Raw genomic sequence first — 25,334 nt, forward strand, 5'->3', positions numbered from 1 at the left:
TCAACAATGTATTATTCAATATTTAGACATACTCCAAGTACGAACGGATTTCGTACTTTTGAATGTCTTTACTTTATTTAGTATTTTATTATACAAATCAGAATGCAGCTACACGCTTCATAAAACCTCTCAAAAGATGATGTTTAAAAAAAAAGTTTAATTTAGTAAGAAAAAGAAAAGATAGTATCCGCGAGAAATCAACAAAAAAATTATTAGTGGTTTTACGGCGCAGATTATCATACACCTCGCTTTTGTAAAAGAAACTATTACAAAATTTGATGGTTATTGAAAGATGAAGAAGGAATACTGCACAATCTTGGAGTGATCTCTTTTCACTCTGTGACGTAAAAATGTATACATCCTTGTTCCGAATCCTTTAAAATGACTTCTCTTGAAACGAGAAGATGTAAAATTTTCATATATATAAATATATATGTATATATTTATATAACACCGTAAAGTATACATCGCTCAACTATTCGCCGAATCTTTTGTGTCGTTGGAATCGCTCACAGAAGTAGTGTGCGATTGCTTTAAACTATCTAAATATTCTTGTTGTGAAGTTGCGAGTACCTTTGATAGAATATCACTGTCTTCCCAATCAGTTAAACCTGTAGTAATGATTAATACTCAATTAGATGTCTTCAGATATAATTGCTTAGTAATGAGATAATGATTATTGAATTAGTGGAACTAACCAAACACTTCTGGAGGAAGACGATTAAATAGTGAAACGTCCGGTGCTGTATGCATTTCTTTGCTACTACCTGGAACTGGTTCTTGAGGAACAGGTGGTTTAGCTTTATATTCAGATGGAAGAAGTGGGATTCCAGAACTTGATTGATGCTGTGGTGATCTCTTATTATATCGCATACTGTCATTAGTCTAAAAAAAGAAAATTATTTTACAACCAAGTTTACAATTAAAATTATAGATATTATTTTCATTAGAATTGTCATAAGATAAAAAACCTTGGGTGAATTTCGTAAAGATTCTTGATTGGGTTGACTTGATGTAGGAGAAGCACAATGACTTCTTTGCTGTGCTGCTCTACTACTGTGAGAATGAAAATGATTATTTTGAGAACTAGTTACTGTACTTGTACTGCTACTGCTTGCAGATCTCTATAAAATAATTATGTTTAAAATAAATTTAATCATTACTTCAATGTCTTTATCTAAAACAAATAAACTTACAGCTTTCCTCATTTCATTATCTCGTAGCCACTGCAAGTAACTTTCTCTAGCTACTTGTTCTTCGATTGCTTCGTTGGTAGCTTCCCAATCTGTAGCTTTAATTTTGTCCTCAAGCATTGTCTGTATGGTTGAACAATACAGATATATGAATTAGTAAAAATTGTCATGTTTATACTTGTAAAGATAACACATAAACTAAACTTACCTGTTCTATGTGCAACTCTTCACTTTGTCTGACAGCATCGGAAATTAATTCTCGATCAGCTGATCCAGGATTAAAAGATGGTAATCCAAGCCCCACGCCAATGGTTGCTTTGTATGGGTTGACAATACTGTTGTAATGACTACCTCTTTGATAAGACAATCTTATAGGCTCATTATCGCTTTTGTTTATGCCATGAAAGATATTTATTGGCTCTGAAGTGTAAAATACAATCAAATCAAACCTTCAATTTATTCAATATATTCAAATAAATTCAAATCGTGAGCGGTAAGAAAAAAATATTACCAGTACTGTAACAAAACAGTTCAACGCTTCGATTATACATTTCTGACATTGCTTGCATTTCTATGTGATTCCCATGAACATATTCCTGTCTTTTTCTATCAACATATGTGCTAAAATCCTCAGCAACAAAGTGTGAAAAAAATTCCTGGTTGGCAGCCTGTTTTCATAATTATTATCGGCCAATTAATATATTACAGATTGGATTATTAAAAATAATGAAATCTATAACAAAAGTCACTTACAATATAATCCATACAATGTTTCCGAACTACTCCATGCATTTCTTGATCGCCATATACTTGATCAGCCACAGCCCTAAAAAGGCATGCACCATCTTCTCCCATTTTTTTCACAATGAAGCCCAATTTTCTTAATCTTTTTTCGAACCATCTGTCACGCTATTATGCAAATAAAAAGTTAGTTCTGCATTGATCAATAATTTTAAAAATAATACTTGAATTTGTAATACAAACCTCTTGCCATTCTGCAAGTGTCAGATTGTTTCCTGTTCTTCCAGTGTATTCATCACCACTATTATATCCATTAGCTAACTCATGCTCAAGATTTGCAGCTGCGGCAGCAATAGCCATCCGGCTGTTTGACATGACTGCGCTGTCCCCACCTGTTATTGTGAATAGGTAATAGATTAATTAACTCGATCGGTTGTGGAATATCTAGTAAGAATAAATTCTAAAAAGATGGAAACAAAACTAACCTTGTAGTCCACTGTTACTGCTGGAAGCAATGGGTGGTGTAGATTGTCTCTCATGATCCCTTTCTCTTTCACGGTCTGTGACATTACCAACATTACTAGCGACTGCACCACGTCCTCTTTCCCTTTCTCGTTCTCGTTTATTTCGTGAATTTCTGCTAATACAACTACTGTGATACACTTCCAAAAAAAGAAATGGAATAAAAATTTTAAAAAAGTTATCACGTACCTATGAGGACTTGCTCGTCTGCGATGTCTTTTGCCATGGCTAGAACTTCCACTTTCGTCAAAATGTTTCTCCTCTCGACGATCAACATTGCCCTAAAGAGAAAGACAGGATTTTGATTATTATGATTAAGAATAATGAGATTACAAGAGAAAAGCAAAAGAAATCAATGCTAATTACCTCATAGGAGCCATTGGCAGTTAAGACTATCGAGCCAGAATTGTGCTCAGCCTGAACGGAAGAACCAAACTCAACTGCAAAGGCATTGTTGGAGCGTACCTAAAACAAAGGTAAGATACAATTAGTCATGAAAAAAGTCATACAGAAAGAAAAAGCCAGTTAGAATGCAGTGTTATAGGTTAAGTGGCTTGTATGGAAATGTATAGCTAGAGAGACCTGATAGGGAGCATTAGGCAAGGCAATGGATCCAGCTGCGCCATGATCGTTCTGGACTCCGTGAACGTCGACCTCGGAGTTTGACGAGCTCTCGCCACGCCTGTCCTTGTTCGTGCTCTGTTTCTTTTTCGAGAGAATCGTCATCTTGGGGTCTGCGGGTTAAAGTCGCAGCATTCGCGCAACAGCTGCTGTTCCCGTAAACGAGGAGCTGCCGTTCGGACAGTCCCTAACCAGCACTGTCTTGCGCCGAGACAATCGTCGCGAGATCCGAGGTCAGCTATAAATGCGGAAAACGAAGGCGACACCAAGTGTGTATAGAGCCACTCGTGGCGCAGTAGATGTTATGCTACTGCCGCTTCATATACCTAGTCTTCATACTGCCAATGCACAGCACAATAGCCGCGTGAAGGAGGAGGCGATCCGATCCAGGCTGCAGCTATTGCTTATTCTTTTGTCAGAGAGCGAGAATTCGTATATACTTGGATCTTATCTAGTATATATGGATACAGTCTGCGGGCGAGTCAGCGTATAGGCTTTTATTATTAGCCTAGGCCTGACGCGCTCGGACACGAAGTACTACGGCTCGAAGCACAACAGCAGACAACGGCCAGTTGGCGTAAATTCATCTGACAGAGTAGCGCACTTGGCGGATGGGCACTATAGCTGTAACGCTCGGCTAAGCGGCCATGAACGGACGAACCTCTCTGCAATCTGCATCACAGCAGGCCTGCCTCAAACTCTCGACTGCGCGCTCCCCTCCCTTGTTCTCTACCCCCTTCCTTTCATTCCTTCTCCTCCTATGCTATCCTATATATATGCGCGGCGCGCGCACGGCGCACTGCTCACACTCGCGCGGCTCTAACATATATAGCTATATATTAAGTGTGTGTATATATATATATATGTGTGTATTAGGTATATCGACTAATAGCGCTGCGGTGCGCGAATGAGCCCTTTTGCTCGAAGGAAAATGGGCTTTTGTCTACAGAGCAGATAAACGCGAAAATCGAAGCCTGAAAAAGTGTCGACGGGTTCGAACATGTCAATTCGGACGATCGAAGCTGCAGCAAACGATAGTATCATCTATATTATGTGCTATTGCACGTATATAGGTACACTATAGCTATAGATATATCCTATACGTACGTAGAGGTGAGTCCCGTTCTGAAAAGGTTGAAAGGCGCTGCAGTCGTCGTTAGCTCGTCGCTGCTGGCTTTACTTAGGTGTCTTTAGTCCGCGGACTGCGACACTCGGCGACTCGCGGCGAGACTCCGGGTCAGTCTTGAGTCCGGACCCCTCTGCGGCTACATCGGCAATATCGATTGATCTATTGCTTGCGCCCTCGAAAGTGAGAGCGAAAGAGACCCGAGAAAATTCCCTCGAGGGGGACAGAGCAGAAAGAGAACATAAGCAAGGACGAGCCTATAAGCATCTTCTTGTGGCTTCAACTCTCATCGGCTGCAGTCGTCAACTGTTTATAGTCTGTACGACGTAGAAGACGACTAAGTATACTGGAAAAGGACCAATTTCTTTCTCATTCCAATTTTCCAAGTATTCGCGCGCAGTTCAGCAGCATCAGCACACTCTGCAGTGCAGTCAAGAGGAGTGTCCCGCGTATTGTGTGTGCTTGTGTGTGTTCTGCGAAGACTACTCGCGAGTCTCGCGCGCTCAAATAAGGGTCATAGTCTCGTGTGTTCTGCGTTCAGTTATACCTTATACATCTAAGTAATAATCTCTATGAGAAAAAGTGCAAAAAGTTGTGAATTAAGAGAGAGAGAGTAAGCGATACAAGGGGAGACGGCTTCGCTCTGTACACTTGGCCGAGTCGCAATGTGCGTCGCGCAACTATCTTACTCTTACAGATTTTACTGCGCGTCCGCAGTTGAGCTCAAAATTATCAAGAACCCTGTCGCTGTCGCTGCTGCTGCAGCTTCGTGGAAAAACAACATGGCAGGTGGTGGCGCCTATGGAGCGTACTAGTGCAAGTGCTCTACGATCAGCTATTACTTCACTACTTGTACAGTATACTATTGCTACTTCTGCATCCTGATCAGGCATAAGTACATATATAATAGATTTCACAAGACAGACAAGAAAGAGACGTGCCTTTCCGCAGTGAAAAGAGCCAATCGAACTTTTGAACATTTTTCGCTCTGGAAAATCGTCCCCGTCGCCTTCGATTGTTTCGCGCAGCTTTCTGCTGGCTCTCTTTATAATCTTACCCTCTTTCTCTTGTGCCCCCCCCCTATTTCTAGAAGTGTAATATATACATACATACACTCTTGAATATATTAGACACGCGCGCGCACTCACACATTCGTGTGTCTGTCTCTCTCTCACTCTCTCTCTCTCTTTCGCTTTTCGAGTCTTGAGACTCGACATCGACACCGTACGCGCGCGCGATCTCCCCCTCTGTAGCACGTCTCTCACATCAGTCCGGGCTCGAGTTTAACCGCCCCAATACCTCATACCTGTATATATATATATATATATATATATATATATGTAGGTACTAACGTCTACGTCGCGATTTCGCATTAGCTTGTTTTACAAAAGAAAACTGACGACTCTTCACTTGTTACTCGATCACCAATAAATATCAGCGGATTTGCAGAGCAGTTTTTCGCGCAGCTATAACCTTCAACACAAGAGAATCAGAGCATTTGATCTTGAATTTTGAAAATCCTGATAGAAAACCACGTACAACCATGGCTTCAACAACGTTAGCGGTACCTGCAAATGTCACCAACTCTGTTACCTCTGTCGCCTCACACAGTGGATCAGTCAAGAGTGATGAGATTGATGGATCTGAAAGTTACGGAGACAAAAGTGCCAGTTTTAGTTCTAGGAATCAAGTGGACTCATTGGAGGAAATCAATTACAATGACGGAGACGCATCTGATCAAAACCACTGTGGAATTTGTTCTGACAAATTGTCCTCACCTCGTGTTTTATCATGCCTTCATGTCTTTTGTGAAAGCTGCATCGATAAACTTCATAATGTCGAGGATACTGTTGATCATAAAACCAAGTCCATCGTTACTTGTCCAATGTGTCAACAAGAAACCCAAGTCACCTCGAAAGGAGCAGCCTCCTTACCATGTGACTATGTCCTCACTAATATTCTGGATATGTCTGCCATTAAGAATACAGCAGTACTATGCACTTCGTGTAAGGCTATGGAAAATGCAGTGGCTCGTTGCTCTGACTGTGCCAATTTCCTATGTCCTAATTGTAACACAGCACATCAGTTTATGCGTTGCTTTGAAAATCATAAAGTTATTGCATTCGATGACCTTAGAAGATCAGATGAAGCGATACCAATACATAAACCAATCTTTTGCGACTCTCACCCCATGGAAAACATCAAATTCTATTGCTACACTTGTCAAGTAAGGTTTACAAATATTTCCATTAATGTCATTTTGATGTTGCGAATACTAAACAAAGAGCTCGTAACATTTTTATTACACTGATAAATATGGATTTCATAGATAGTTAACATGTTCAATAAGTTCAAAATAATAATGATAATTATTATTATTATTGTATTGCGATCAACTACATTACACTCTTTATTTAATTAGGTACCAATATGTAACGAATGCTTACTTGTGGAACATAAAGCACCGGAACATCAGTATGAAAGATTGAAAGATGCAGAGCCACGTCACAGAGAAGAACTAGTTAATTTAGTTAATGAAAGTAAAGCTCGAATAGGAGATTGTGATCAAATTTCTTCTCAACTGGGAAATGCTCTCAGTGAGTTGCAAGCTCAGCGTGACCAAGCCAAAGATTTGATTTTGGAAACCTTTCAGAGTTATAAGGCTATTCTTGAAAAATGTCGTGATAATGCTCTTAATGATTTGGAAAAGGTCCATTCTGAAAGAGAACTCGAAATAATGGATTCTTTTCATACGTAAGCATAAAAGCTATTTTGCACTTGAAACTAGAGGACTAACATTTTTTTAAATTCATGATAATCCAAATACATTATTTATTGCTTTAATCATTCATAATTCTTGCACATTTTCAGTGTTGAAAAGACTGTTGAAAAAATTGAATGTGCTTGTCAATTTACAAATCGTCTTCTTGAACATGGAGATACAACAGAAATTTTATCTCTTCGCCACACTGTTACAAGACAGTTGATGGATTTGTTAAAAAATATGCCAAAACCGAATATCTCATCTTCAATAGAATTTCAAACAGATTATAATAACTTTGAAAAAACAATTGGAGTAAGTTTACTAAAAAATTAATATAGATGTGCCCAATAATAAATATTAATTTTGCAAATTTTTATTAGGAATCTTTTGGAAAAATTTATACTGAAAACATTCCAAGCATAAACTCTCCAACTGGTACTGTTAATGACATACCTGTTGGAATCACAACTCAGCAGATCAGTCATACATCTGTTGGATGTCCTAGTTCTATGAGTGCTAGTTCGCCAATATCACTTCCAGCATCAATGCAATCTTCATTTGAGGGTGACACATCATTTGTCATTCCCGCAGCACCAAGTCCAAATATTCCTGCTCCACCTCCAGTCCCAGTGTCCAGTATTCCCCCAGCTTCAATGCATGGTCTTACTAGCATTCAAGAGTATAATCTACAGCAATTAGCAAGTCTTGCTGAAAAAGTTGATATTACGGGCGATACGGGAGTTGTAGGACCAAGTTCTAACCCTAGCCCAACTCCGTCCTTTACTCTTGCTGATTTATTTGCTGGTGATCTTAGTTCTACTAGTCATGCTATAAACAATTTACAAGCCTTAGCCAAGCTTGGAAACTCATTAGTTATAAATCAAGGTAACATTTTTTTGGCCCTAATTTAAAATTGTTTTTAGTTATACAAAAAGAATTATATATCGTTATTTAATACTTTTATTGTTACAGACTTGAATCCATCAACTGCAATGAATGGAAGTAATATTGTTTTGGGGCGTGGATCTTCACCTGTTGTAATTGATCCACCAAATCTAGCAACATTAACTGGCAATGCTCTGTTGAATGGAGGTGGCTTTCAATCAATTTCTTCCTCTACCTCGCCTATATTATCTCAGACTACTGGTAATTAAAATAAAAATTTAAATTGAAAATTAAATTATCCATGTATATCTTTGTTGAAAATTTAATTTTTTTTAGATGATCTTGGTGCAGGTGATTCAATACATAATATGTCTACCAATGGAGCTAATTCAACTACAAATAATTTTAATGCTCGGTCTTCTTCTACTAATACAAAATTGACGCCAATGCAAATTCGGTCTAAATTTGGGCAGCTAGGCCCTAATAAGAGTCAATTCAATTCACCCCATGGCTTTTGTCTGGGCACTGACGAAGACATTATTGTTGCAGATACAAATAACCATCGCATACAGGTAAAAATCTACCTTTTAAATAATAAATATTATTTTGAATTTTAATTTTTTAATCATTTGCTATTATTCATGCAATCATCCTGAATTTATAGATTGTTGAAAAAACTGGAATATTCAAGTTCCAATTTGGAATTCCTGGAAAAGAAGAAGGACAATTGTGGTATCCACGGAAAGTAGCAGTTATGAGGAATAGTGGCAAATTTGTAGTATGTGACAGAGGGAATGAAAGATCAAGAATGCAGATATTTACGAAAAATGGTCATTTCATTAAAAAAATTGCTATTCGTTACATCGATATTGTAGCAGGTTTAGCTGTCACTAGTGATGGACATATTGTTGCAGTAGATAGTGTATCTCCAACAGTGTTTGTTATTAATGATGCAGGAAAACTCCTTTGGTGGTTTGATTGCAGTAACCATATGAGAGAGCCCAGTGATATTACTATCAGTGGTACTAGAGATTTATTAATTTATTGTATACATTATTGAAAATAAAGAATTATTTTGAAAATGCTTATATTGCTATTTTCAGGAAAGGAATTCTTTGTATGTGACTTTAAGGGTCATTGTGTTGTTGTATTTCATGAAGATGGTCAATTCCTACGTCGTATTGGCTGTGAAAGTATAACGAATTTTCCTAATGGTATTGACATAAGTGATGCAGGTGACGTACTGGTAGGAGATTCTCATGGTAACAGATTTCATGTAGCAGTGTTCTCGAGAGATGGCTCTTTAATTTCTGAATTTGAATGTCCTTATGTCAAAGTGAGTATTTTCTAGTCATAGCAAACTCAGCATAATATGTTAATTATTTATTTATCTAAATTGCGATTGATAATCATACAAATTTTATACAGGTATCAAGATGTTGCGGCTTAAAGATAACATCAGAAGGATATATTGTGACACTTGCAAAAAATAATCATCATGTTCTTGTGCTAAACACTCTATACATAGTCTGAGGACATAGTTTAAGGTGAGAATACAGGTCAAGTTGCAAACTTTTGTGCAAAACATTCTTAGATTAGTTATTTTCAACGAATCATAAAAGAGAATGCCCAACAGTTTCAATCTGATTCAATTCAAATCTGGGCCTACTGAAGCAATAGAAGAAATTAATTCAGTATCCAGCTTTAATAGATGTACGGGTATTCCTAAAGTATTCTTGATTTATGAAAGTAACAAAACAAAAAAAAAACTAAAAAAAAGCGAAAGAACAAGCAAAAGATTGTAGGCATTTGATGATGAATATTTGACAAAAGTAAACAACATAATTCAGTTGGTAAGCTGCCACATTATCGAGTTTTTAGAAAATTATTTATGACAAAAATACTGCTTGCCCAATAGAGCTATTTCGCTATTGCCAAATAACGAAATATTCAGCAGTTTTTTTACGCATTGAATTCTACGCGTCAGTATTTAAGAGCGTTCGTAAATCAAATTTTATCTAGTCTTGGACCAGCAGCTTTGCTTTAACTTTTTTATCTCAACTAAAGTTCGTTAATGCTGCCATTATAATATCCAAAGTATATTTATAAAAAAAAAAGAAAACGTAAAATGTTAGAACGTTTATAGGAACGGGAGAAAAACTGTCTTAATAGATGTATGTATGTATGTATGTGTGTATATATATATATATATATATATATATATATATATATATATATATATATATATATATATATCTTATGCATAAAAACGGATAAATACGTTCCTTCTTTCTCTACTTGTCACTACTTGTTTTAAAGAAAAACATGGCAATACCAATTTATTGATGAACAAAAAATAAACCTTTAAAAACGTTAAAAAATCAAACTTTTATGGACAATGAGAAAGATAAACGATTATTAGCATGTATATGTGCTTACACAAAAGCAAGAGAACGTTTATTTTAAAAAATAACGACTTAATTAAATTCCATATATGTGTGTTGTTCAATTTTACACAAGACACATGGTGGTTACAATATTTACTCAGGATGCTTTATTATGGTTTATCGTTGGAAGCATGCAAATTAAGTATATATTCACACATGCTATATACACATGTACCATGTCAGTCAAAAATAAGGACGAAACCTAATATATATGTATACACACATATATATATATATTATACATAAATATATATATTCCAAGAGGTAGAGCAAGAATCGATAAACAAAACATTTGCTAATCGATTTCTATTTGTGTAAATATAAAAAACGATTCTACAAAAAAAAAACGAAAAAAATTCATTTAAATCACGTATATATATATATATATATACACACAAATATATACATATAGAAATACACATATTTTGTAGGGTTGTTTACATGATCAGCCTTAATGTTTAATTCAATTGAAAAAGAAAGAAAAAAATATATATACGATAAATGAGACTTGTGTGCTCAACATTTGGCAATTCTGCTATACAGAATAATTACTTTCATATCTAACAATATTGCAGATTGGAAAACACTCTCTTGCCATAAAAATGTTTAAAGCACACCCAATAAATAATTTACTATTAAATAGCTTGAATAAAGTTGCTATACTAATACAAAATTGAAAAAAAAATGTTCTAAAAAAACTTCAAAATCATTGATTGACTTTTAATCAATGATTTAAAAAAAAAAACGCGTCATAACACATTTATGACGATATGAATAATAGAAAAGTTGATAGTTTTAGAAACAGAGGCTAAAATTTTATTTGAAAAAGTCTGATAAAATGCATAGATATTGAATAGAAATATTTCTATGACTTGATCATCTATACATATGTGCACGGATCATATGGCAATATATTATGTATGATGTACGTGTCAATATATTTGTAAAATGTTTCTGCATATTTCATATACTATGTTTCTATAGGTTAATATGTACAAAGACTGTCTATGTATTACGTAAAACTAATCAGGCAACAAAAAAAACACAAAAATTATTTTTCAGAGTGTTCTTGTCAATGCTAACTGTACTGAAAGCCAGTGATGGTTTATTGGTATTACGTAAAACTTGGACAATCCTATATATACACTCAAGTGCGTGATATTTATGATATAATTTTATAATGTATAGAAACATTGATTAATTAATATACATCTATGTGTTATTATCAGGCTTTTGATTCTTCAGAAATCAGTCTCCCAGCAAAGTGTAGTTTATATGTGTAATGAACATTATGCAAAGCCTATTTACACTTGAGCCAATTAGTCATAAAAAATAATCCTTTGAATATCATTAGGGATTTTAATTTTTATATTAAAAAGCTTGAGGGGCGAAATTTAAATGATTCTGAAAATATTTAGTAGTCATGTTTAGCAGAGTTATATTAAAAACATTGCCTGTGATAATAGCATCGTCAGGATAAGTTGTGTCCTTATAAAGTCTCTGATATTGTTGCTAGGTAAATATTAATAATAAATTATTAAACAAATAAATTAAGGATTATCTCAAGAAAAAAAACAATAAATGGAAAAAACTATTTAAAAAAATTAAAAAATAAATAAATAAACATCTATAAGCATACAAGTGACGAAAAAAATCCGGTTTAGTTTGTTAATTATCGCGCGTACACCGGGCTGCAGATAAATATGTTCTATACTTGGACATAAGAGTTTTTTCACAAACAGTAAGGAAAAATATGACGTTGTCTTTTCCGGAGAAAAAATATGGTTTGAGCATATATTAAACAGGAAATATCTTAGATCAAAATAAACCATATATCTTGCTGCTAATAGTTAAATTTATTTGTTCAACTTGGTTATAACAATGTAATAAAATAATTAACATTTAATTTTTGTATTAAAAAGATTTTTGTTACCTTACGAATCAAAGTTAAATAGCAATGCCAAGTATAATAATTGATTGAAACCTATGTTTGTTGCACAATAAGATCATGTGGTATATTTTGTCAAAAAGATCAATTCATAACAATGACATAGGCTCGCAAATGAAAATAGGGGAGAGGAACAAGATGAAATTATCTTGACGAATTTTCAATTTGAACATCGTCAAGAAATTCATATACACGCAATAAATCGCTAATGCTGATGATATATTTATAAATAACTATCTCGCATTGGATTAAAAAAAAACAAGCATCTGATAAGAGAATCAATCATAAAAATTGTTAATCTTAAAAAAAAAATTATACAGCATCTTGTACACTCAAATCTGAAATGCGCGCATATACCAGACATGTCCTGCACGTGTTGCGTGCGCGAGATTGCATTCTCATAGTTACACACACGCACTCACTTACCAAGTCGCACGATTATACATGTACATATATACTTGAATATTTTAGTATAGATTTTACTCTATTTACATATTTTTATCTGTCAAAGACTACTTGGCTAATTTAGGCCATTGTTAAAATTCACCCCTTATTTGCCTTGAAATTTAAATTTACGGAATATAAATAAAATATTAAAAAATAATAAAAACAATTTCGGGGCAAAGTTTAGCTGAGTAACGTGATACAGAAACATGAGGCGCATTATATCTTGTTGTGTAAAAAAATGGTAAATGTGATAGATTTTTTGATAATTTTTACAATCTCAAAGCTCTTTTTATTGTAAGGTGTATAGGAAAAAAAATAACTATAGTAGCCTCACTCTTTATGAGCTATACATATATTCCGCTTATATATACACACATTTATAGATATAAATACATATATATTTAAAAACTTGTTCTCTAGAATTAAAAAAGGCATTCCACTTAATTTGAGCAAAAATATATAAATTTTACTCAAGATAATAATAATAACTAAGGTGAAAATAACTCGTTTTTTTTACAAACTCGTATGGAAAATAAAAACAAAATATAACATAGCGATATGGTGTAATAAATTATTTTGAAGCAGCGGCCTCCTCCGCAGCAAGTGTGTACATAATATAAGATTACATCAAACTACTTCAAAAATACCAACTGAACTCTTTGATACTGCAAAATTGATTTTATAACATGTATATTTTACGATTCAAATGCAAAACTAGTCTTCTAAAGTCACTAAATGAATAATTTATTTCGATAAGTTTAAAATCTTTAACATAACTTTTAAAAAATCTTGTTTTTTAAATAAGAAATTTGTACTGCATAATAATAATATATATAAATATTTTTTTTTTTTTAAATTAGGTTCCAAAGATTTGTTTATATGTAGGTCTTATTTAGTATTTTAAAAGAAATCGTTATAAATAAAGAAAAGAGGAAGCTTTAATAAGCATTTATGCCATATACAACACAGATAAATAAAAGATAGATTTAGTAGCTAAGTACCTAACTGTCGCATTGTTTACATGTGTGTTTATACCATTTACAATGTGAGCTTTAATATAACAAAAGAAAAAACTTTTATTCTGACATTTTCCATGCTCTTGAAACCCAAATTTTTGTCATATCATCCGTACATATATTTGTGCGTGCGTGTGTGTATTAAATAGAATTTAAGAAATGCGTTCCTTGTCTTAACAATGCGTCTCACTGCTAAAGAAACAAAAAATACTATTCCTAGTATATTTTATACAATATTTAATAATTAGTTTCAAGTATATTGTAATGGAGGATAAATAAGCACCTATACAAGTATACAATTATATTATTGGTAGGCTTAAGGCGAAAAAGCTGAATTTTAGCCTACAAGTAATCATAGTCTTCCTAGAAAAAAAATTCAAATTTATAGAATTTCTTAGTTATGATTGCGATTATACAAAAGCTTGATTAGAACATACACCAGGAGTAAATATTTTTGTTTGTATTTTATGAATCAATTATACATACTTAATTTTTGCAATTTTTAGAGCTTTTTGTCTATTAAAATTACATAAGTGACAATTTTGTGAAGAGTGCGAATTTCGTTCAACGAAGTCTTCTAAATAACGATATTTGCAACTTGGAAGAATATACAGCGTAAATATGTACATCTATTTATCAATTAGCGTTTTACTGTGTACGTAAGAAGAGAAAGTATGTAAAAATAATAACGAAACCTATTGTTCACAGTATGCTTGACCTCGATAAATTAGAATGAATATTAATAATAATTTTTGTTATGTTTTCTGTCGATTAATTAGCGCTAGTCTGAGTTTTATAGATCGTAAAAGAGCGTTAAATAAATTTACATTTTTCTTTTTTTTGTTCTGAAAGCAGTTGTTCACGTGTTTTCTCTTTATTAAAAAGCACTATGTGTTCTATTATTTTGTATTCACAAGCAACGCTGTTTTCGGCGCCCTTAGTAGTCAAATCGACCGATTTATATTGGTCAAAATTTTATTTTTGTATTATAATCGACCATAGAAAATAAGATTAATCAACTTTTTTTATAATTATTCAACTATTCATAAATTGTTGATTGTTCTTAATTCTTGCCTTTATTTCAATTAGTCTATTTTCCTAGAGTGTTGATATCAAATGCATAAAGTTTTGTGCGATTTAGCATTATAATACTCGAAAACTTGTGTGTAAGCAGTGTGTAAATATATTGAATAACATGCAGATAAAAAAAGTAATAGTAATGGAATTCAAGTGATTTTTGATGTTCTATATCTATACTGAAAAAACAAAAAACATGATTGCATTTTATGAAATAAAAATTTGTATTTGTAATGCTGCATTTAAAACTATGTTTAAAAAATTATCTTTATACAAGCGTTATAATGTTTAAAAAAAAACAAGTGTTTTATTCTTAGTTTCTTTTTAAATACTTGTTATCATTTGTTTATTTTCCTTTGCCCATATGTGAATTTGATACACTATTATATTTATGCATACACATCTATATAATATAAAGCCATTTTCAAGTTTTACATCTTGTGCCAAAAATAAATAATTAAAAAAAGAATAACAACTTACATGTAGAGTCAAAACGTTATTCTTTATTTGTATGCGCTTATTCATTTTTATCATATACCCTTTTTGCGTTATTAATGTGCTTTTTTACGGTGTGATGTTTCTAGATTTACATTCAAGTAGCGATAAAAGAATGAACAAGATTCAATTCTCGATTAGTCATCAGTTCAAGTACAAATATTTGATGTATTTTTTGCTAGGTTGTAAGTGAACAGAAATTATTTCATATATAAATATACAAAGATTAAAAAACAATATTACTTTATTTTAATCCTTTACTCATTACGTTTGTGAGTACTATGTATTATTATTCCTCCATAATGATATTCTTAAGTCATGAATGTGTGTGTGTGCATGGACGTGTGTTTCAAAACTAAAAAAATCCATCTCTCAGATTGTTTATGAAGGAATTTCAGAAAATTATTTTAAAACTGGGTATTTTCTTAATTTTTTGAAAATGTTCTTTGCTTTACATATCAAAGTAAAAAAATATAAATTTTTCTTGGAATTTTGTACATATGGAAATGAAATGCAAAAGAAATGCTGTTATAGCTTTTGATATATACTTGTCATGAATTGATATGATTGGACAATGGGCTTCAGTGACGTTTTTTAATAATTAAGGATATTCAAGTTATAACAAATATGGTGTCAGCAAATGCTCTTATTTTCTGTTTCGTTAACTTTTGTTCCTGGAAAACTAGTATAATATACAAATGTAAAAGTAGGGGCAAAATTTTAATAAGTATGTTGATATAATGTTCTCATGCTCGATTTAAATGAAATTCCAGCGGTTTTTATAATTTTTTTAAGATTTGTTTTTCGATGTGTGTATCGTAATTTTCGAGATATGGTTTCAAAGTTCAAAATGACTTGCTAGACTGCTAAAACAGTTTAAAAATAAGAAATAATTTAGCGACTCGCCAAGTTTTTTTAGATATATGTTTAAAACTTAAGTTTAACATACATTTTTTCTGTATGAAATACTTATAAAGAAGCGCGTGTGTTCTTTTATTGTGTGTACAGATTGCAATGCAATGAAAAATATATTGTGATGCTCGCAAAGCACATAGTAACAACATACAATAGTGCACGGTAAATCGTTCAAGATTGCAGCATGTCACGTTATTTTAGAAACTGTTGTTTGTTTATTTAATAATAATTGCTTGATATGTACAATTATTTTTTTGTTCATTTTCAATAAATAAATTTATAAATAAATAAAATCTAGTTTTTTTTCTAGTTTTCTCATTCATAAAAAAGTGGTTCATAAATAGTTTAAAATATTTTTTAAATTGTTTTTTTCTGTCAATGCATCTTGAGAGCAAAGATATGGGTATACAGAAAGCAAACAATGACGTTCAAAAAATCATGAATACACAATGTATTTTTTCGAGTTATTGATGTGTTTCCAGAGGCTTTTTTCAAGCTCACTTCCGTTTTCGACGTCGTTATTGCACCAGTCAATAAACTATTTAGGATAGCTCTATTTGCTTCGTTTACTGTATATATATGAATTCTATAAAATTGAATGAGTCAAATAATTGCGCAAAAATTGAATAAAAACAGTGGTTTGTATTATTTGTTTGTTAAATTTTTTTATTTAAATATTGGTTAATACTGGAATAATACCATATTAATCTGAATCAGATTCTTGTCTGTGGATTTGTTGTTTTGGCAGCTGCTCTTTTAATTCTAAAACATGTTCAATTGCTTTTGGCTTGCCATCCTCTCCTACACGACATGGTTGAATCAAACCTTTCCTAATTTTAGTATTCAAAATATTAGTGTTGCAACAACTTTTACATAAGTTAGTATTTTTGAATAATTACCTTTGTAACTGATCCACAAGACTAACTAATTTCATAGCTTCATATTCTTTCTGCTCTTCAGTCATACCCTCTAAGGGATTTGGCTTAGGACTTTCATAACATCCTACAACTGGATTGATTCTAAAAAAAAATTTCAATTTAGTACTCTTGGTACATACGTACGTTATTATAAGATTGATTTTTTTACTTTTCTTTATATTTTTCATATTCTTCAGTTTCACTGTCTTCAGATTCAGATGAATAATCAACTTTGGCATGGTCTGGTCCTAATAATCCTTTGTTAGCAAACATTCCTGCAGCATTTCCATAACCGGTATACTTGATCATACGCCCAACTAGAAAAAAAAGATTTATTTATATGAATACTAGAAGAAGCTCAAACTTTTTGTACAAACCTTTTTCTTTACAAAGCACAAAAAGAAATTCTGCAACAAGGTCTCGAATTTCTGTTATTGGAGTGGTAAGTAATTTGCAGAGCTTATTTCTTAAGGTTGTTCCTTCTTCAGGTCGTTGCAAGACGTCTTTGAGAGGTGGAAGCACCTAAAAATGAAGCATACACTTTTTTTATTTTTATATGAAATGCATCTAGAATTTTCTCTGAAACACATGTACGATTTCTGTTTTTTTTTTAACCATCCATCAGGACTCAAGTATCGCATATCTGCCCGCTAGTCTGGAAAGAGTTATTTGAGTCGATAGGCAATGCTCTCTAATAAATTTTTAAGATAAATTTTATTATTTATGTAAAGTATACGGTTGCCGCGTCTGAGAACGTTCTCATCAGTCACTCGTTTTGTAATAGGTAGTGCAATCTGCACACTTGATCTCTAGCCCACTTTATAATATACATGCACGATTTTCAATCCGATATTAAAGGCCAAATGCACGGAAACTCCTTATTTTATGTCCTTATTGTAATAATGAAAAGAAAAGTATTACCTGCATTCGTGTATATTTACGAATCAACCTTTCAGTTTTGCACATTCTAATAAAACAACTGAGTATTGGTGATAAATTTTCGATTAAATTAGTTTTGCATTCTAATTTGTTATTCAGAAATATTATCAATATATTGATTGTGGACATATCAACATCTTCGTATAGAATAATATCTTGTTGATTATTCGGTAGCTGTACAATTAAGTTGGAATAACAATTTTTTGGTATAACAGTCAATAGATTAACAGTATTGCTAGAACATGATACAATAATTAAATATGAAATTGAATCACAATTGGAATAATTTCTTGATCATTTGTATTACCTAATCAAGTTTTCTTTATGTTGTTTACTATTATTAAAACATAGATTTCGCAAAATAAATACTAATTTTTCATAAATTTCCATTTCTTCTGTTGTCAAGTCTTTTGGTTGATAAAATAAATTAAACAAAGCTTTTAAAATTTCACATGTTAGAGTTGCATCATTGTCCTAAAAACGAAATAGTCATTTAAAAATCTAGTTAATGAAACAATATAATCAAATTATATTTTCATACCTTTATTTCCCTGTTGTCCATACTATAATACTGTAAAACATTTTCCAACATTTTTATTAACTGAATATCTCCATGCAATTCAGTACATACAAAATTTCGAGTAGAAATGTTTAGAGCAGTGACCAAAAAAATTATTCTCACATCGAATAATTTTGTATCGTGACAATTATTTTCATTATATTTACTAATGCGATCAATGACACATTCTAAACATGATGTCTCTATAAGAGTTGTTTGTATTTTAGGACTGTTGAATAATAAATTACATAGTAACTTTTGAGCTTCATTTGCAACTATAACAAGATATATCGAGGCTTTTATTAAAAATAAATTGACTTGGATTTGTAATGAAATTTGGTTTTCACACATACCTGAACTGATGGTATACTTTTCTTGCTTAATATTAAGACCGGCATACTCTAGTATCACATTTAATTTTTCTTTTGTTAAAATGCTATCTAAATTTGTTTTATCACGGCTAAAAATTGTATTTTTGTTAGATAGATTATGAAATTGGAATACAATTTAAGGATTAAAATATAATACCTGAGAATTCTAAGCGTAGCTAAACATTGTTCGTGAATGTAATATTGTTCCTTACTGTTCAAATGTAAAAATATAGCTTCCCAAATTTGACTTCGAAAATTTTCTTTATCCAAAAATTCAAACTTGGTTACACTGGCATACTACATTCAACAAAAATAATGCATAAGTTAATTAAAATTCAAGAACATGGTATGTACATTACATGCAGCAAGACAATATAACTTGCATTGTTGACAAATGTTGTCAAAGCTTGAGAAAAATCTTGATCATTCTCCGATTTCAATTTCAAAAATAAATCTTCCATTTTTCTTTGTAATATATCAGCAAATATTACAGTATCATTATAACAATGATTGTAGCGATACGTTCGTTACTTGGATAATTAAATAATTTTATCCAACATATATTGTAAGTGTATACATATATATGTATATATCATATGTATCTTTACAGCTGCAGAGTACCTATATATACCAATTCTTGAAGTACACTACCCGGAATTTGAGGTTAAGATAAAGCTTGATCAAAGAGGGCAGCAGCACCGTTTTTCTGGAGAAAAAATAATGGAGCATATAAATATGCATATTTATATTCATGAACATTAAAAATATATGGATTATACTTTTGTATCAAAATATAGCAGAGTAGCATACAAATTGTACAATAGCAATCATGGGGGTAGATACATAGTAAACTATAGTCTATTATAGAAACTGGGCATGTTACGACCATTCCTGACAGTCAAGAGTCAAGTGCAACGCAAATTGACGCGAGAAAAACTGGAGAATCGCCAATTGAACGTGACTTGTCTCCTCGCATCGGTCATTGGACATATTGCGGCGGCTATAACTGTAAGCGTGCATGAGTTGCAGTTGTAGACTTTAGGCTAAGACCGAAGGCTAAGACTATATACTGCCGACTCATTGAGTGATAGTAGCTATAGCTTTGTTTTTTCGACGGCTTTCTTCTCGTTACTGAAGAGTTTTCGCAAGCGAAAAAAGCGAAGGTGAGAAGAAAGCATAAGAGAGAAAAAAGGAAAACAGGACACGCAATATACCAGGAGCTGTTTCAGTTTCGAAGATCAGTACATAGCATAGTTCAAAGCGACTAAACAGTTCACCGGTTGCCTACCAACTATAACTACGCTATACTATACATAATAGCTATAACACAGCTTTTAGTACTTGGCTGTAATTATCAAAAAAGAACGAGAATTTCGTGCGAGTCGCGACTCCCTATATAGCGGAGCACGAGAACTATAGCGGGAGAGCGAGCGAGCGAGAGAGAGAGAGAGAGAGAGAGAGAGAGAGAGAGAAAGCTGCAAGCGCGGCCGCCGATCCGACTACCAGAAGTACAGACACGCACGGTTTTTCACTTTTTACACGCCCTACGCGCACACCTAATTATACCTGAGCACTTGGAGTCAACATGATTATAACGATAAAAAATCTCTGGCAACAGACGTTTACCGTCGAAATCGATGCTACGAAAACGGTAAGTTGACTCACCTAAACTCCATTTTATACTTTCACGCATTCCTACAAACCATTACCGGTTTAATTATCTGGCTAAATTTATTTCTAACCATAGCTTTACCCTTCTTCTAGGTCAAAGATCTCAAGGATAAAATCGAGGCACAAAAAGGATTTCCATCTCAACACCAGAAATTAATTTACGCCGGTATGACTGCTTTATATAACCTCAAAATTTTTCTCATCTTTCTCTCTGTCTCTCTTGCACTCCTTCTTTCATTCCTGAATTCCGCGGATAAAATGCAATTCATCATTCCCTCCTAAATATGCTTGGTATTCTTATTGTAGGAAAGATACTTACCGATGAACAGCCTCTAACCGAATACAATATCGATGAGAAGAAATTTGTAGTTGTTATGGTCTCCAAGCCCAAAAATGAAGCAAGCACAAGTGATGAAACACAGTCTGGGACAGATAATACCAAGAGTAAAGAACAAACTGCTCCAACATCAACACCAGCACCAGCACCAGTTCAAACGTCAGTGCCAGCGCAAGTAACTGAAGCAGCCAGGTAACCAAATATTTTTTTAATTATAACCACTAAGCAATTTCAAGTATATCATATATTCATTCGTTTTACAGCGTTCAAGCACCTAGTTCTGTACCAGTACCCACGACTGCACCTACGCGCACACCTGAAACTGCTACACAGCAACCAACGCCAACTTCTGTGGCAACTTCCAATCCTCCAGAAAGTGCTTTATTAATGGGTGAAGAATATAACGCAATGGTTAATAATATTATGGATATGGGGTATGTTATTTTCCATATTAATCATTTTTAATTAACTTGAATAGCTTTTTAATTAAATTAATATCATTTTTTCTTGCAAATCAGATATGAACGAGATCAAGTGGAACAAGCATTAAGAGCTAGTTTTAATAATCCAGATAGGGCAGTAGAATATTTATTGACTGGTATACCTGCTCAGCTCTTTGAAGATCCTCCTGAAGAAGCAGCTGAATCGCAGGATGCACTTCCAGCTGATGCAGGTCAAGATCCTTTAGCATTTTTACGTACACAACCTCAGTTTCAGCAAATGAGACAAGTTATTCAACAAAATCCTCAACTACTTAATCCTGTACTTCAACAAATCGGACAAACAAATCCTGCGCTTTTGCAACTTATATCACAAAACCAAGAAGCTTTTGTACGAATGCTCAATGAACCAGGTGAAAATTCTCGATCTTGATATTTTATTTTCTGCAACAATGTACATCATTGCAATCATGATATTTATCAAATTTTTTAGTTGGAGCTGCCAGCGGAGGCTCTACTCCAGCATCTGCCATATCAGCAACTCCACCAGTGGCACCAGGAGGACTTGGTGCAGGTGCAGGAGCAGGTGTACCTGGAGGTCCTGGAGTCATTCAAATTTCACCACAAGATAAAGAAGCTATTGAGAGATTAAAGTCACTTGGTTTTCCTGAAGATCTTGTTGTTCAAGCATACTTTGCGTGTGAAAAAAATGAAAATCTTGCCGCTAATTTTCTACTTTCGCAAAATCTTGACGATTGAGTATACTAGAGCAAATGGACAACGTACATCATTATATGGACAAACGAAATTTCGTTAAGCCCAATCCAAAAGTGTTTTATTTCTTGCTATGTCATATGATAATTGGCAAGTAACAATTACATTATCAAAAGAGAGAAAAGAATAAATGTTATATTTAAAGCGTAGATCTTCAGTTTAATGAGGAACAATTTCAGCAGACTTGCTTTGCTTTATACTAAAAAATGTTATATAAGCCACACATAACTGCAACAATAATTAGTAATCATAATGAGAATACAAGATTGTATAAGTACATTTTGTGAGTGATGCATCACATATGTATCGAATTTATTATAATACTGTACAATTATTTTTCTGTTGAAAGAAACATTACTGTAGTGAAATTGTATATATGTACATATATGTACGTCTTGTGTTCTCAAAGAGGTATTAAAAAAAATTTGTTTCTTTCTTCTTCTTTAAAAAATACATTTTTAAAAGGTGTACTGAAATACATCCTAAAATAAGTACATGTATATGTTGTAGTATAATTATAACTATACACATATGTACTTACATAAGGCTATGCAATTATGTATGTAAATGCTATTTGTTCTTATTAATATTTCCTGTAACATATCCTATAACATCTTTATAATGTTCAGTATAAGGTGTATTTCTTTAGCCTATTTTTTTACATCCTGATAATTTAAATTAATTTTGAAATTTGCTCATGCTGCGTCGTTAAAGAAAATATTTATAGAAAAAGCAGTTAACAATTTTATATAGACTGATCTGTCCTCAAGCAAATCAAGTAGGAGATTGTGCGAATGACAATAGTTTTTCGCCGATATTAAAAATGTCCAGCCTTATATATACGATTCCTACGAGTTACATTATTGGTCACACATAATATTATACTTTTTTATCAAAGACCAATATAAAATTCAACTTTCGCGTTTTGATGTAACATTCATTAATAAACGTATTTAAAGAACATACATTAATAAAATCTAGAATTAATTTCGAAAAATGTGGAATTTTTTATATAAAATTTGATGCCTCCAAAATGAGAAATAAAAATGTACATTGTTGAAGTTCATGCGCTATAAGTAATTCAGTGATTTCTCTAACTTGACATGTACATTTTACTTTTTAATATTGCTGCTTTTAATTAATAAAAATGTTTTGACCAAGACTTGCAAAAAAAGTATTTTATTGAAATAAAATATTTTAATATAAATAGAACCTTATTCCAAACTCATTTATAAGGCCTTAAAAAAGTAAGTATAATAATTAGGTAATTCTTAAGCATATACACAAATTAACGTTCTTGAATTATCAGCTGATAAAACATTTATTCAACTGAAATCAAGATTTTTGAGCATTATAAAAATTTAAAATACAAAGAATAAACTTCTCAAATATTGTGCATAAATACTTATGCAATGATTTTATGGCTTGTAGTGATAAAATTACATTTGGTAAATTTTAAAAATGCATGTATTTTATTAGGTACTCTTATATATTATATTGTTTACAATACAAATACATTACAATTTTCCCTTATGTATTTTTAAATTTAATTGGTAAAATTAATTTTACCATATTTAATACCACATTACGTGTATTAAAATTAATATTGAACGCAATAGACAAACTAATAACGAGTCCAAGTTCGTTAAAATAAAGGGATCTGTTATCTCAGTGTATAGATTCATTCAGTGTTCAAATCGAAAACCATTTTTTTTTTATAAATCTTACAAATTTGAATGCAGTTTATTATTATCATTTACTCATGTTTATACATATTGTATGTACATTTATATAACTTGTATAAACGCAGTCGATATACGCAAGTCTCTAATGATTAAATATTAAGCTTTCATAAAGTTTTAAATAAAATTCATAAAATTTTAAATAAATATTAAAAAAAAAACATTTCTAACACATGCACGAACGTTCTTCTTACTTTTACCAGCATGCGAATCAAAAAAAATTTCCCGCTGATAAAAGTTGATTTTGCTGTCGTTTTCAAAATTTTTAAGTTTTTTTATTTATATCTACGAAAGACGCGAAAATTCATACGTTCATATTTTGACCTCATGTGTATGGACCTTATTGCCTTCATCTCGTACTGCAAATGTCACACTCAGTAAAAAAAAAAACCACTTTATGTCATTAATACACAATATACCATTTAAAAATTTTTTTTAAATCCAATGTATAGTTTCAAACTTAATCTTCTTCAATTGATTAAATGGTTCAAGCATTACAGGACACTCGCTAAATTTATTTACGCAAAAAGTTGTACTTAAAAAAAAATTAAAAAGTTTGAAGAAAATTACGTGAATAAGTGACATGGAAAAAGTAGAGTATTGTGAAAATATCCTTTAAAATATGTGTATATTATTTCATATATACATTGAAATACTTACTCTCAGATATTTTCCATTTTCAAATTTCATAATTGATTTACTACACTATACTTATGTGTAATAATGAAACTGAATTCATATAAAGAAAGATCTTATATATTTTTTTTCTATAAATGATATGTTGCATGTATTAGAAGTTTTTTTTACAGAACAGAAAGAAAAATAATGCTAGATTTTTAAGTGGCAATTCTAGTTTTTACTTGCAAGATGATTAACAATATTTAAGTATTTACAAATATATCAATGTATTATATGTACATACATACAGAAAAAAATTATAAGATTTATAACATAATCATTAGTGTTGCATTTGTTATAAATGATGTGACTGAATAAAAAGATTATTTTTCAGAGGGACCATGTAATAGCAAAATTGGCACTGCAGGTGTTTTAGTCAAAAACGCGATGATTTAGTCTAATTTTGTATTATGTTGATTGTTGATTTAGATAAAAATTTTGCAATGTGCACAAAATAAGAAAAAAATTAAGGCACCTTGATTAAAACTCGAAAACCAATTAATGTATTCTTGTTGTACAAAGTGACTTAAACTGTCATCTCTATCATATAGTGTTTAAATATATATATATGTGTGTGTGTGTGTGTGTGTGTGGTGTTGACACACACTCACGTTACACTTCAATTATAATTAATCCTAATTTATCAATTACTAGATTGAAAAAAAAAATGTTTCCTCGGCATAGCGTTTTGTTAAACGTTGGTAACTTA

General features: G+C 32.2%; 4 protein-coding genes across 9 annotated transcripts; 2 read left to right on the forward strand and 2 right to left on the reverse strand.

Moving 5' to 3' along the window:
- Nucleotides 1-11: 11 nt before the first annotated feature.
- On the reverse strand, nucleotides 12-3,817 carry LOC100124237 (OTU domain-containing protein 5-B). 2 transcript variants are annotated; one of them, XM_008217730.3, is made up of 13 exons: nucleotides 3,404-3,787; nucleotides 3,039-3,315; nucleotides 2,823-2,921; nucleotides 2,646-2,737; nucleotides 2,420-2,571; nucleotides 2,178-2,326; nucleotides 1,947-2,102; nucleotides 1,705-1,861; nucleotides 1,402-1,613; nucleotides 1,197-1,316; nucleotides 972-1,124; nucleotides 699-885; nucleotides 12-611 (listed from the first exon to the last, which is right to left on the reverse strand). In XM_008217730.3, exons 2-13 carry the CDS (start codon nucleotides 3,180-3,182, stop codon nucleotides 472-474), a joined length of 1,761 nt encoding a protein of 586 aa, XP_008215952.1. In that variant the 5' UTR covers nucleotides 3,183-3,315; nucleotides 3,404-3,787; the 3' UTR covers nucleotides 12-471. The 2 variants fall into 2 exon arrangements, with proteins under 2 accessions (XP_008215952.1, XP_032456962.1); XM_032601071.1 differs by having other exon boundaries at nucleotides 3,039-3,817.
- A 408-nt stretch (nucleotides 3,818-4,225) lies between these two features.
- LOC100124238 (B-box type zinc finger protein ncl-1) lies at nucleotides 4,226-15,506 on the forward strand. Of its 2 annotated transcripts, XM_008217734.4 has the most exons (10): nucleotides 4,226-6,430; nucleotides 6,626-6,957; nucleotides 7,075-7,279; nucleotides 7,348-7,852; nucleotides 7,940-8,113; nucleotides 8,189-8,424; nucleotides 8,517-8,874; nucleotides 8,956-9,188; nucleotides 9,281-9,399; nucleotides 15,372-15,506. In XM_008217734.4, the coding sequence occupies exons 1-9, from the start codon at nucleotides 5,747-5,749 to the stop codon at nucleotides 9,383-9,385; spliced, it is 2,832 nt and encodes a 943-aa protein (XP_008215956.1). In that variant the 5' UTR covers nucleotides 4,226-5,746; the 3' UTR covers nucleotides 9,386-9,399; nucleotides 15,372-15,506. The 2 variants fall into 2 exon arrangements, with proteins under 2 accessions (XP_008215956.1, XP_031788340.1); XM_031932480.2 differs by lacking the exon at nucleotides 15,372-15,506 and having other exon boundaries at nucleotides 9,281-9,721.
- A 1,330-nt stretch (nucleotides 15,507-16,836) lies between these two features.
- Nucleotides 16,837-20,837, reverse strand: LOC100124239 (synembryn). Of its 4 annotated transcripts, none has more exons than XM_008217738.3 (11): nucleotides 20,649-20,837; nucleotides 19,367-19,689; nucleotides 19,141-19,280; nucleotides 18,966-19,072; nucleotides 18,595-18,887; nucleotides 18,361-18,527; nucleotides 18,036-18,288; nucleotides 17,492-17,636; nucleotides 17,284-17,431; nucleotides 17,097-17,216; nucleotides 16,837-17,027 (listed from the first exon to the last, which is right to left on the reverse strand). In XM_008217738.3, the coding sequence occupies exons 2-11, from the start codon at nucleotides 19,442-19,444 to the stop codon at nucleotides 16,901-16,903; spliced, it is 1,578 nt and encodes a 525-aa protein (XP_008215960.1). In that variant the 5' UTR covers nucleotides 19,445-19,689; nucleotides 20,649-20,837; the 3' UTR covers nucleotides 16,837-16,900. The 4 variants fall into 4 exon arrangements, with proteins under 4 accessions (XP_008215960.1, XP_032456975.1, XP_008215959.1 ...); XM_032601084.1 differs by lacking the exon at nucleotides 20,649-20,837 and adding an exon at nucleotides 20,198-20,276; XM_008217737.2 differs by lacking the exon at nucleotides 20,649-20,837 and adding an exon at nucleotides 19,870-19,961.
- On the forward strand, nucleotides 19,750-24,346 carry LOC100124240 (UV excision repair protein RAD23 homolog B). The gene is made up of 6 exons (XM_003424558.5): nucleotides 19,750-20,634; nucleotides 20,748-20,820; nucleotides 20,961-21,183; nucleotides 21,255-21,425; nucleotides 21,510-21,844; nucleotides 21,925-24,346. Exons 1-6 carry the CDS (start codon nucleotides 20,569-20,571, stop codon nucleotides 22,188-22,190), a joined length of 1,134 nt encoding a protein of 377 aa, XP_003424606.1. The 5' UTR covers nucleotides 19,750-20,568; the 3' UTR covers nucleotides 22,191-24,346.
- The last annotated feature ends 988 nt before the right edge of the window (nucleotides 24,347-25,334 follow it).

Source organism: Nasonia vitripennis, chromosome 5, assembly GCF_009193385.2.
Source record: "Nasonia vitripennis strain AsymCx chromosome 5, Nvit_psr_1.1, whole genome shotgun sequence".
NCBI classification, from domain to species: domain Eukaryota; kingdom Metazoa; phylum Arthropoda; class Insecta; order Hymenoptera; family Pteromalidae; genus Nasonia; species Nasonia vitripennis.

Bases quoted from the DNA above. Each gene is read 5' to 3' on its own strand.
- LOC100124240 (XM_003424558.5), top strand. From the start codon at position 20,569: ATGATTATAACGATAAAAAATCTCTGGCAACAGACGTTTACCGTCGAA. The intron at 20,821-20,960 runs GTATGACTGCTT...TTCTTATTGTAG, and splicing joins CCAGAAATTAATTTACGCCG to GAAAGATACTTACCGATGAA. The intron at 21,426-21,509 runs GTATGTTATTTT...CTTGCAAATCAG, and splicing joins AATAATATTATGGATATGGG to ATATGAACGAGATCAAGTGG.
- LOC100124239 (XM_008217738.3), bottom strand. From the start codon at position 19,444: ATGGAAGATTTATTTTTGAAATTGAAATCGGAGAATGATCAAGATTTT. The intron at 18,528-18,594 runs GTATGAAAATAT...TTTCGTTTTTAG, and splicing joins TGGACAACAGGGAAATAAAG to GACAATGATGCAACTCTAAC. The intron at 17,637-18,035 runs GTAATACTTTTC...CTTCATTTTTAG, and splicing joins GTAAATATACACGAATGCAG to GTGCTTCCACCTCTCAAAGA.
- LOC100124237 (XM_032601071.1), bottom strand. From the start codon at position 3,182: ATGACGATTCTCTCGAAAAAGAAACAGAGCACGAACAAGGACAGGCGT. The intron at 2,738-2,822 runs GTAATTAGCATT...CTTTCTCTTTAG, and splicing joins CTGCCAATGGCTCCTATGAG to GGCAATGTTGATCGTCGAGA. The intron at 2,103-2,177 runs GTTTGTATTACA...TTTGCATAATAG, and splicing joins CACTTGCAGAATGGCAAGAG to CGTGACAGATGGTTCGAAAA.
- LOC100124238 (XM_008217734.4), top strand. From the start codon at position 5,747: ATGGCTTCAACAACGTTAGCGGTACCTGCAAATGTCACCAACTCTGTT. The intron at 6,958-7,074 runs GTAAGCATAAAA...GCACATTTTCAG, and splicing joins ATAATGGATTCTTTTCATAC to TGTTGAAAAGACTGTTGAAA. The intron at 8,425-8,516 runs GTAAAAATCTAC...CTGAATTTATAG, and splicing joins CAAATAACCATCGCATACAG to ATTGTTGAAAAAACTGGAAT.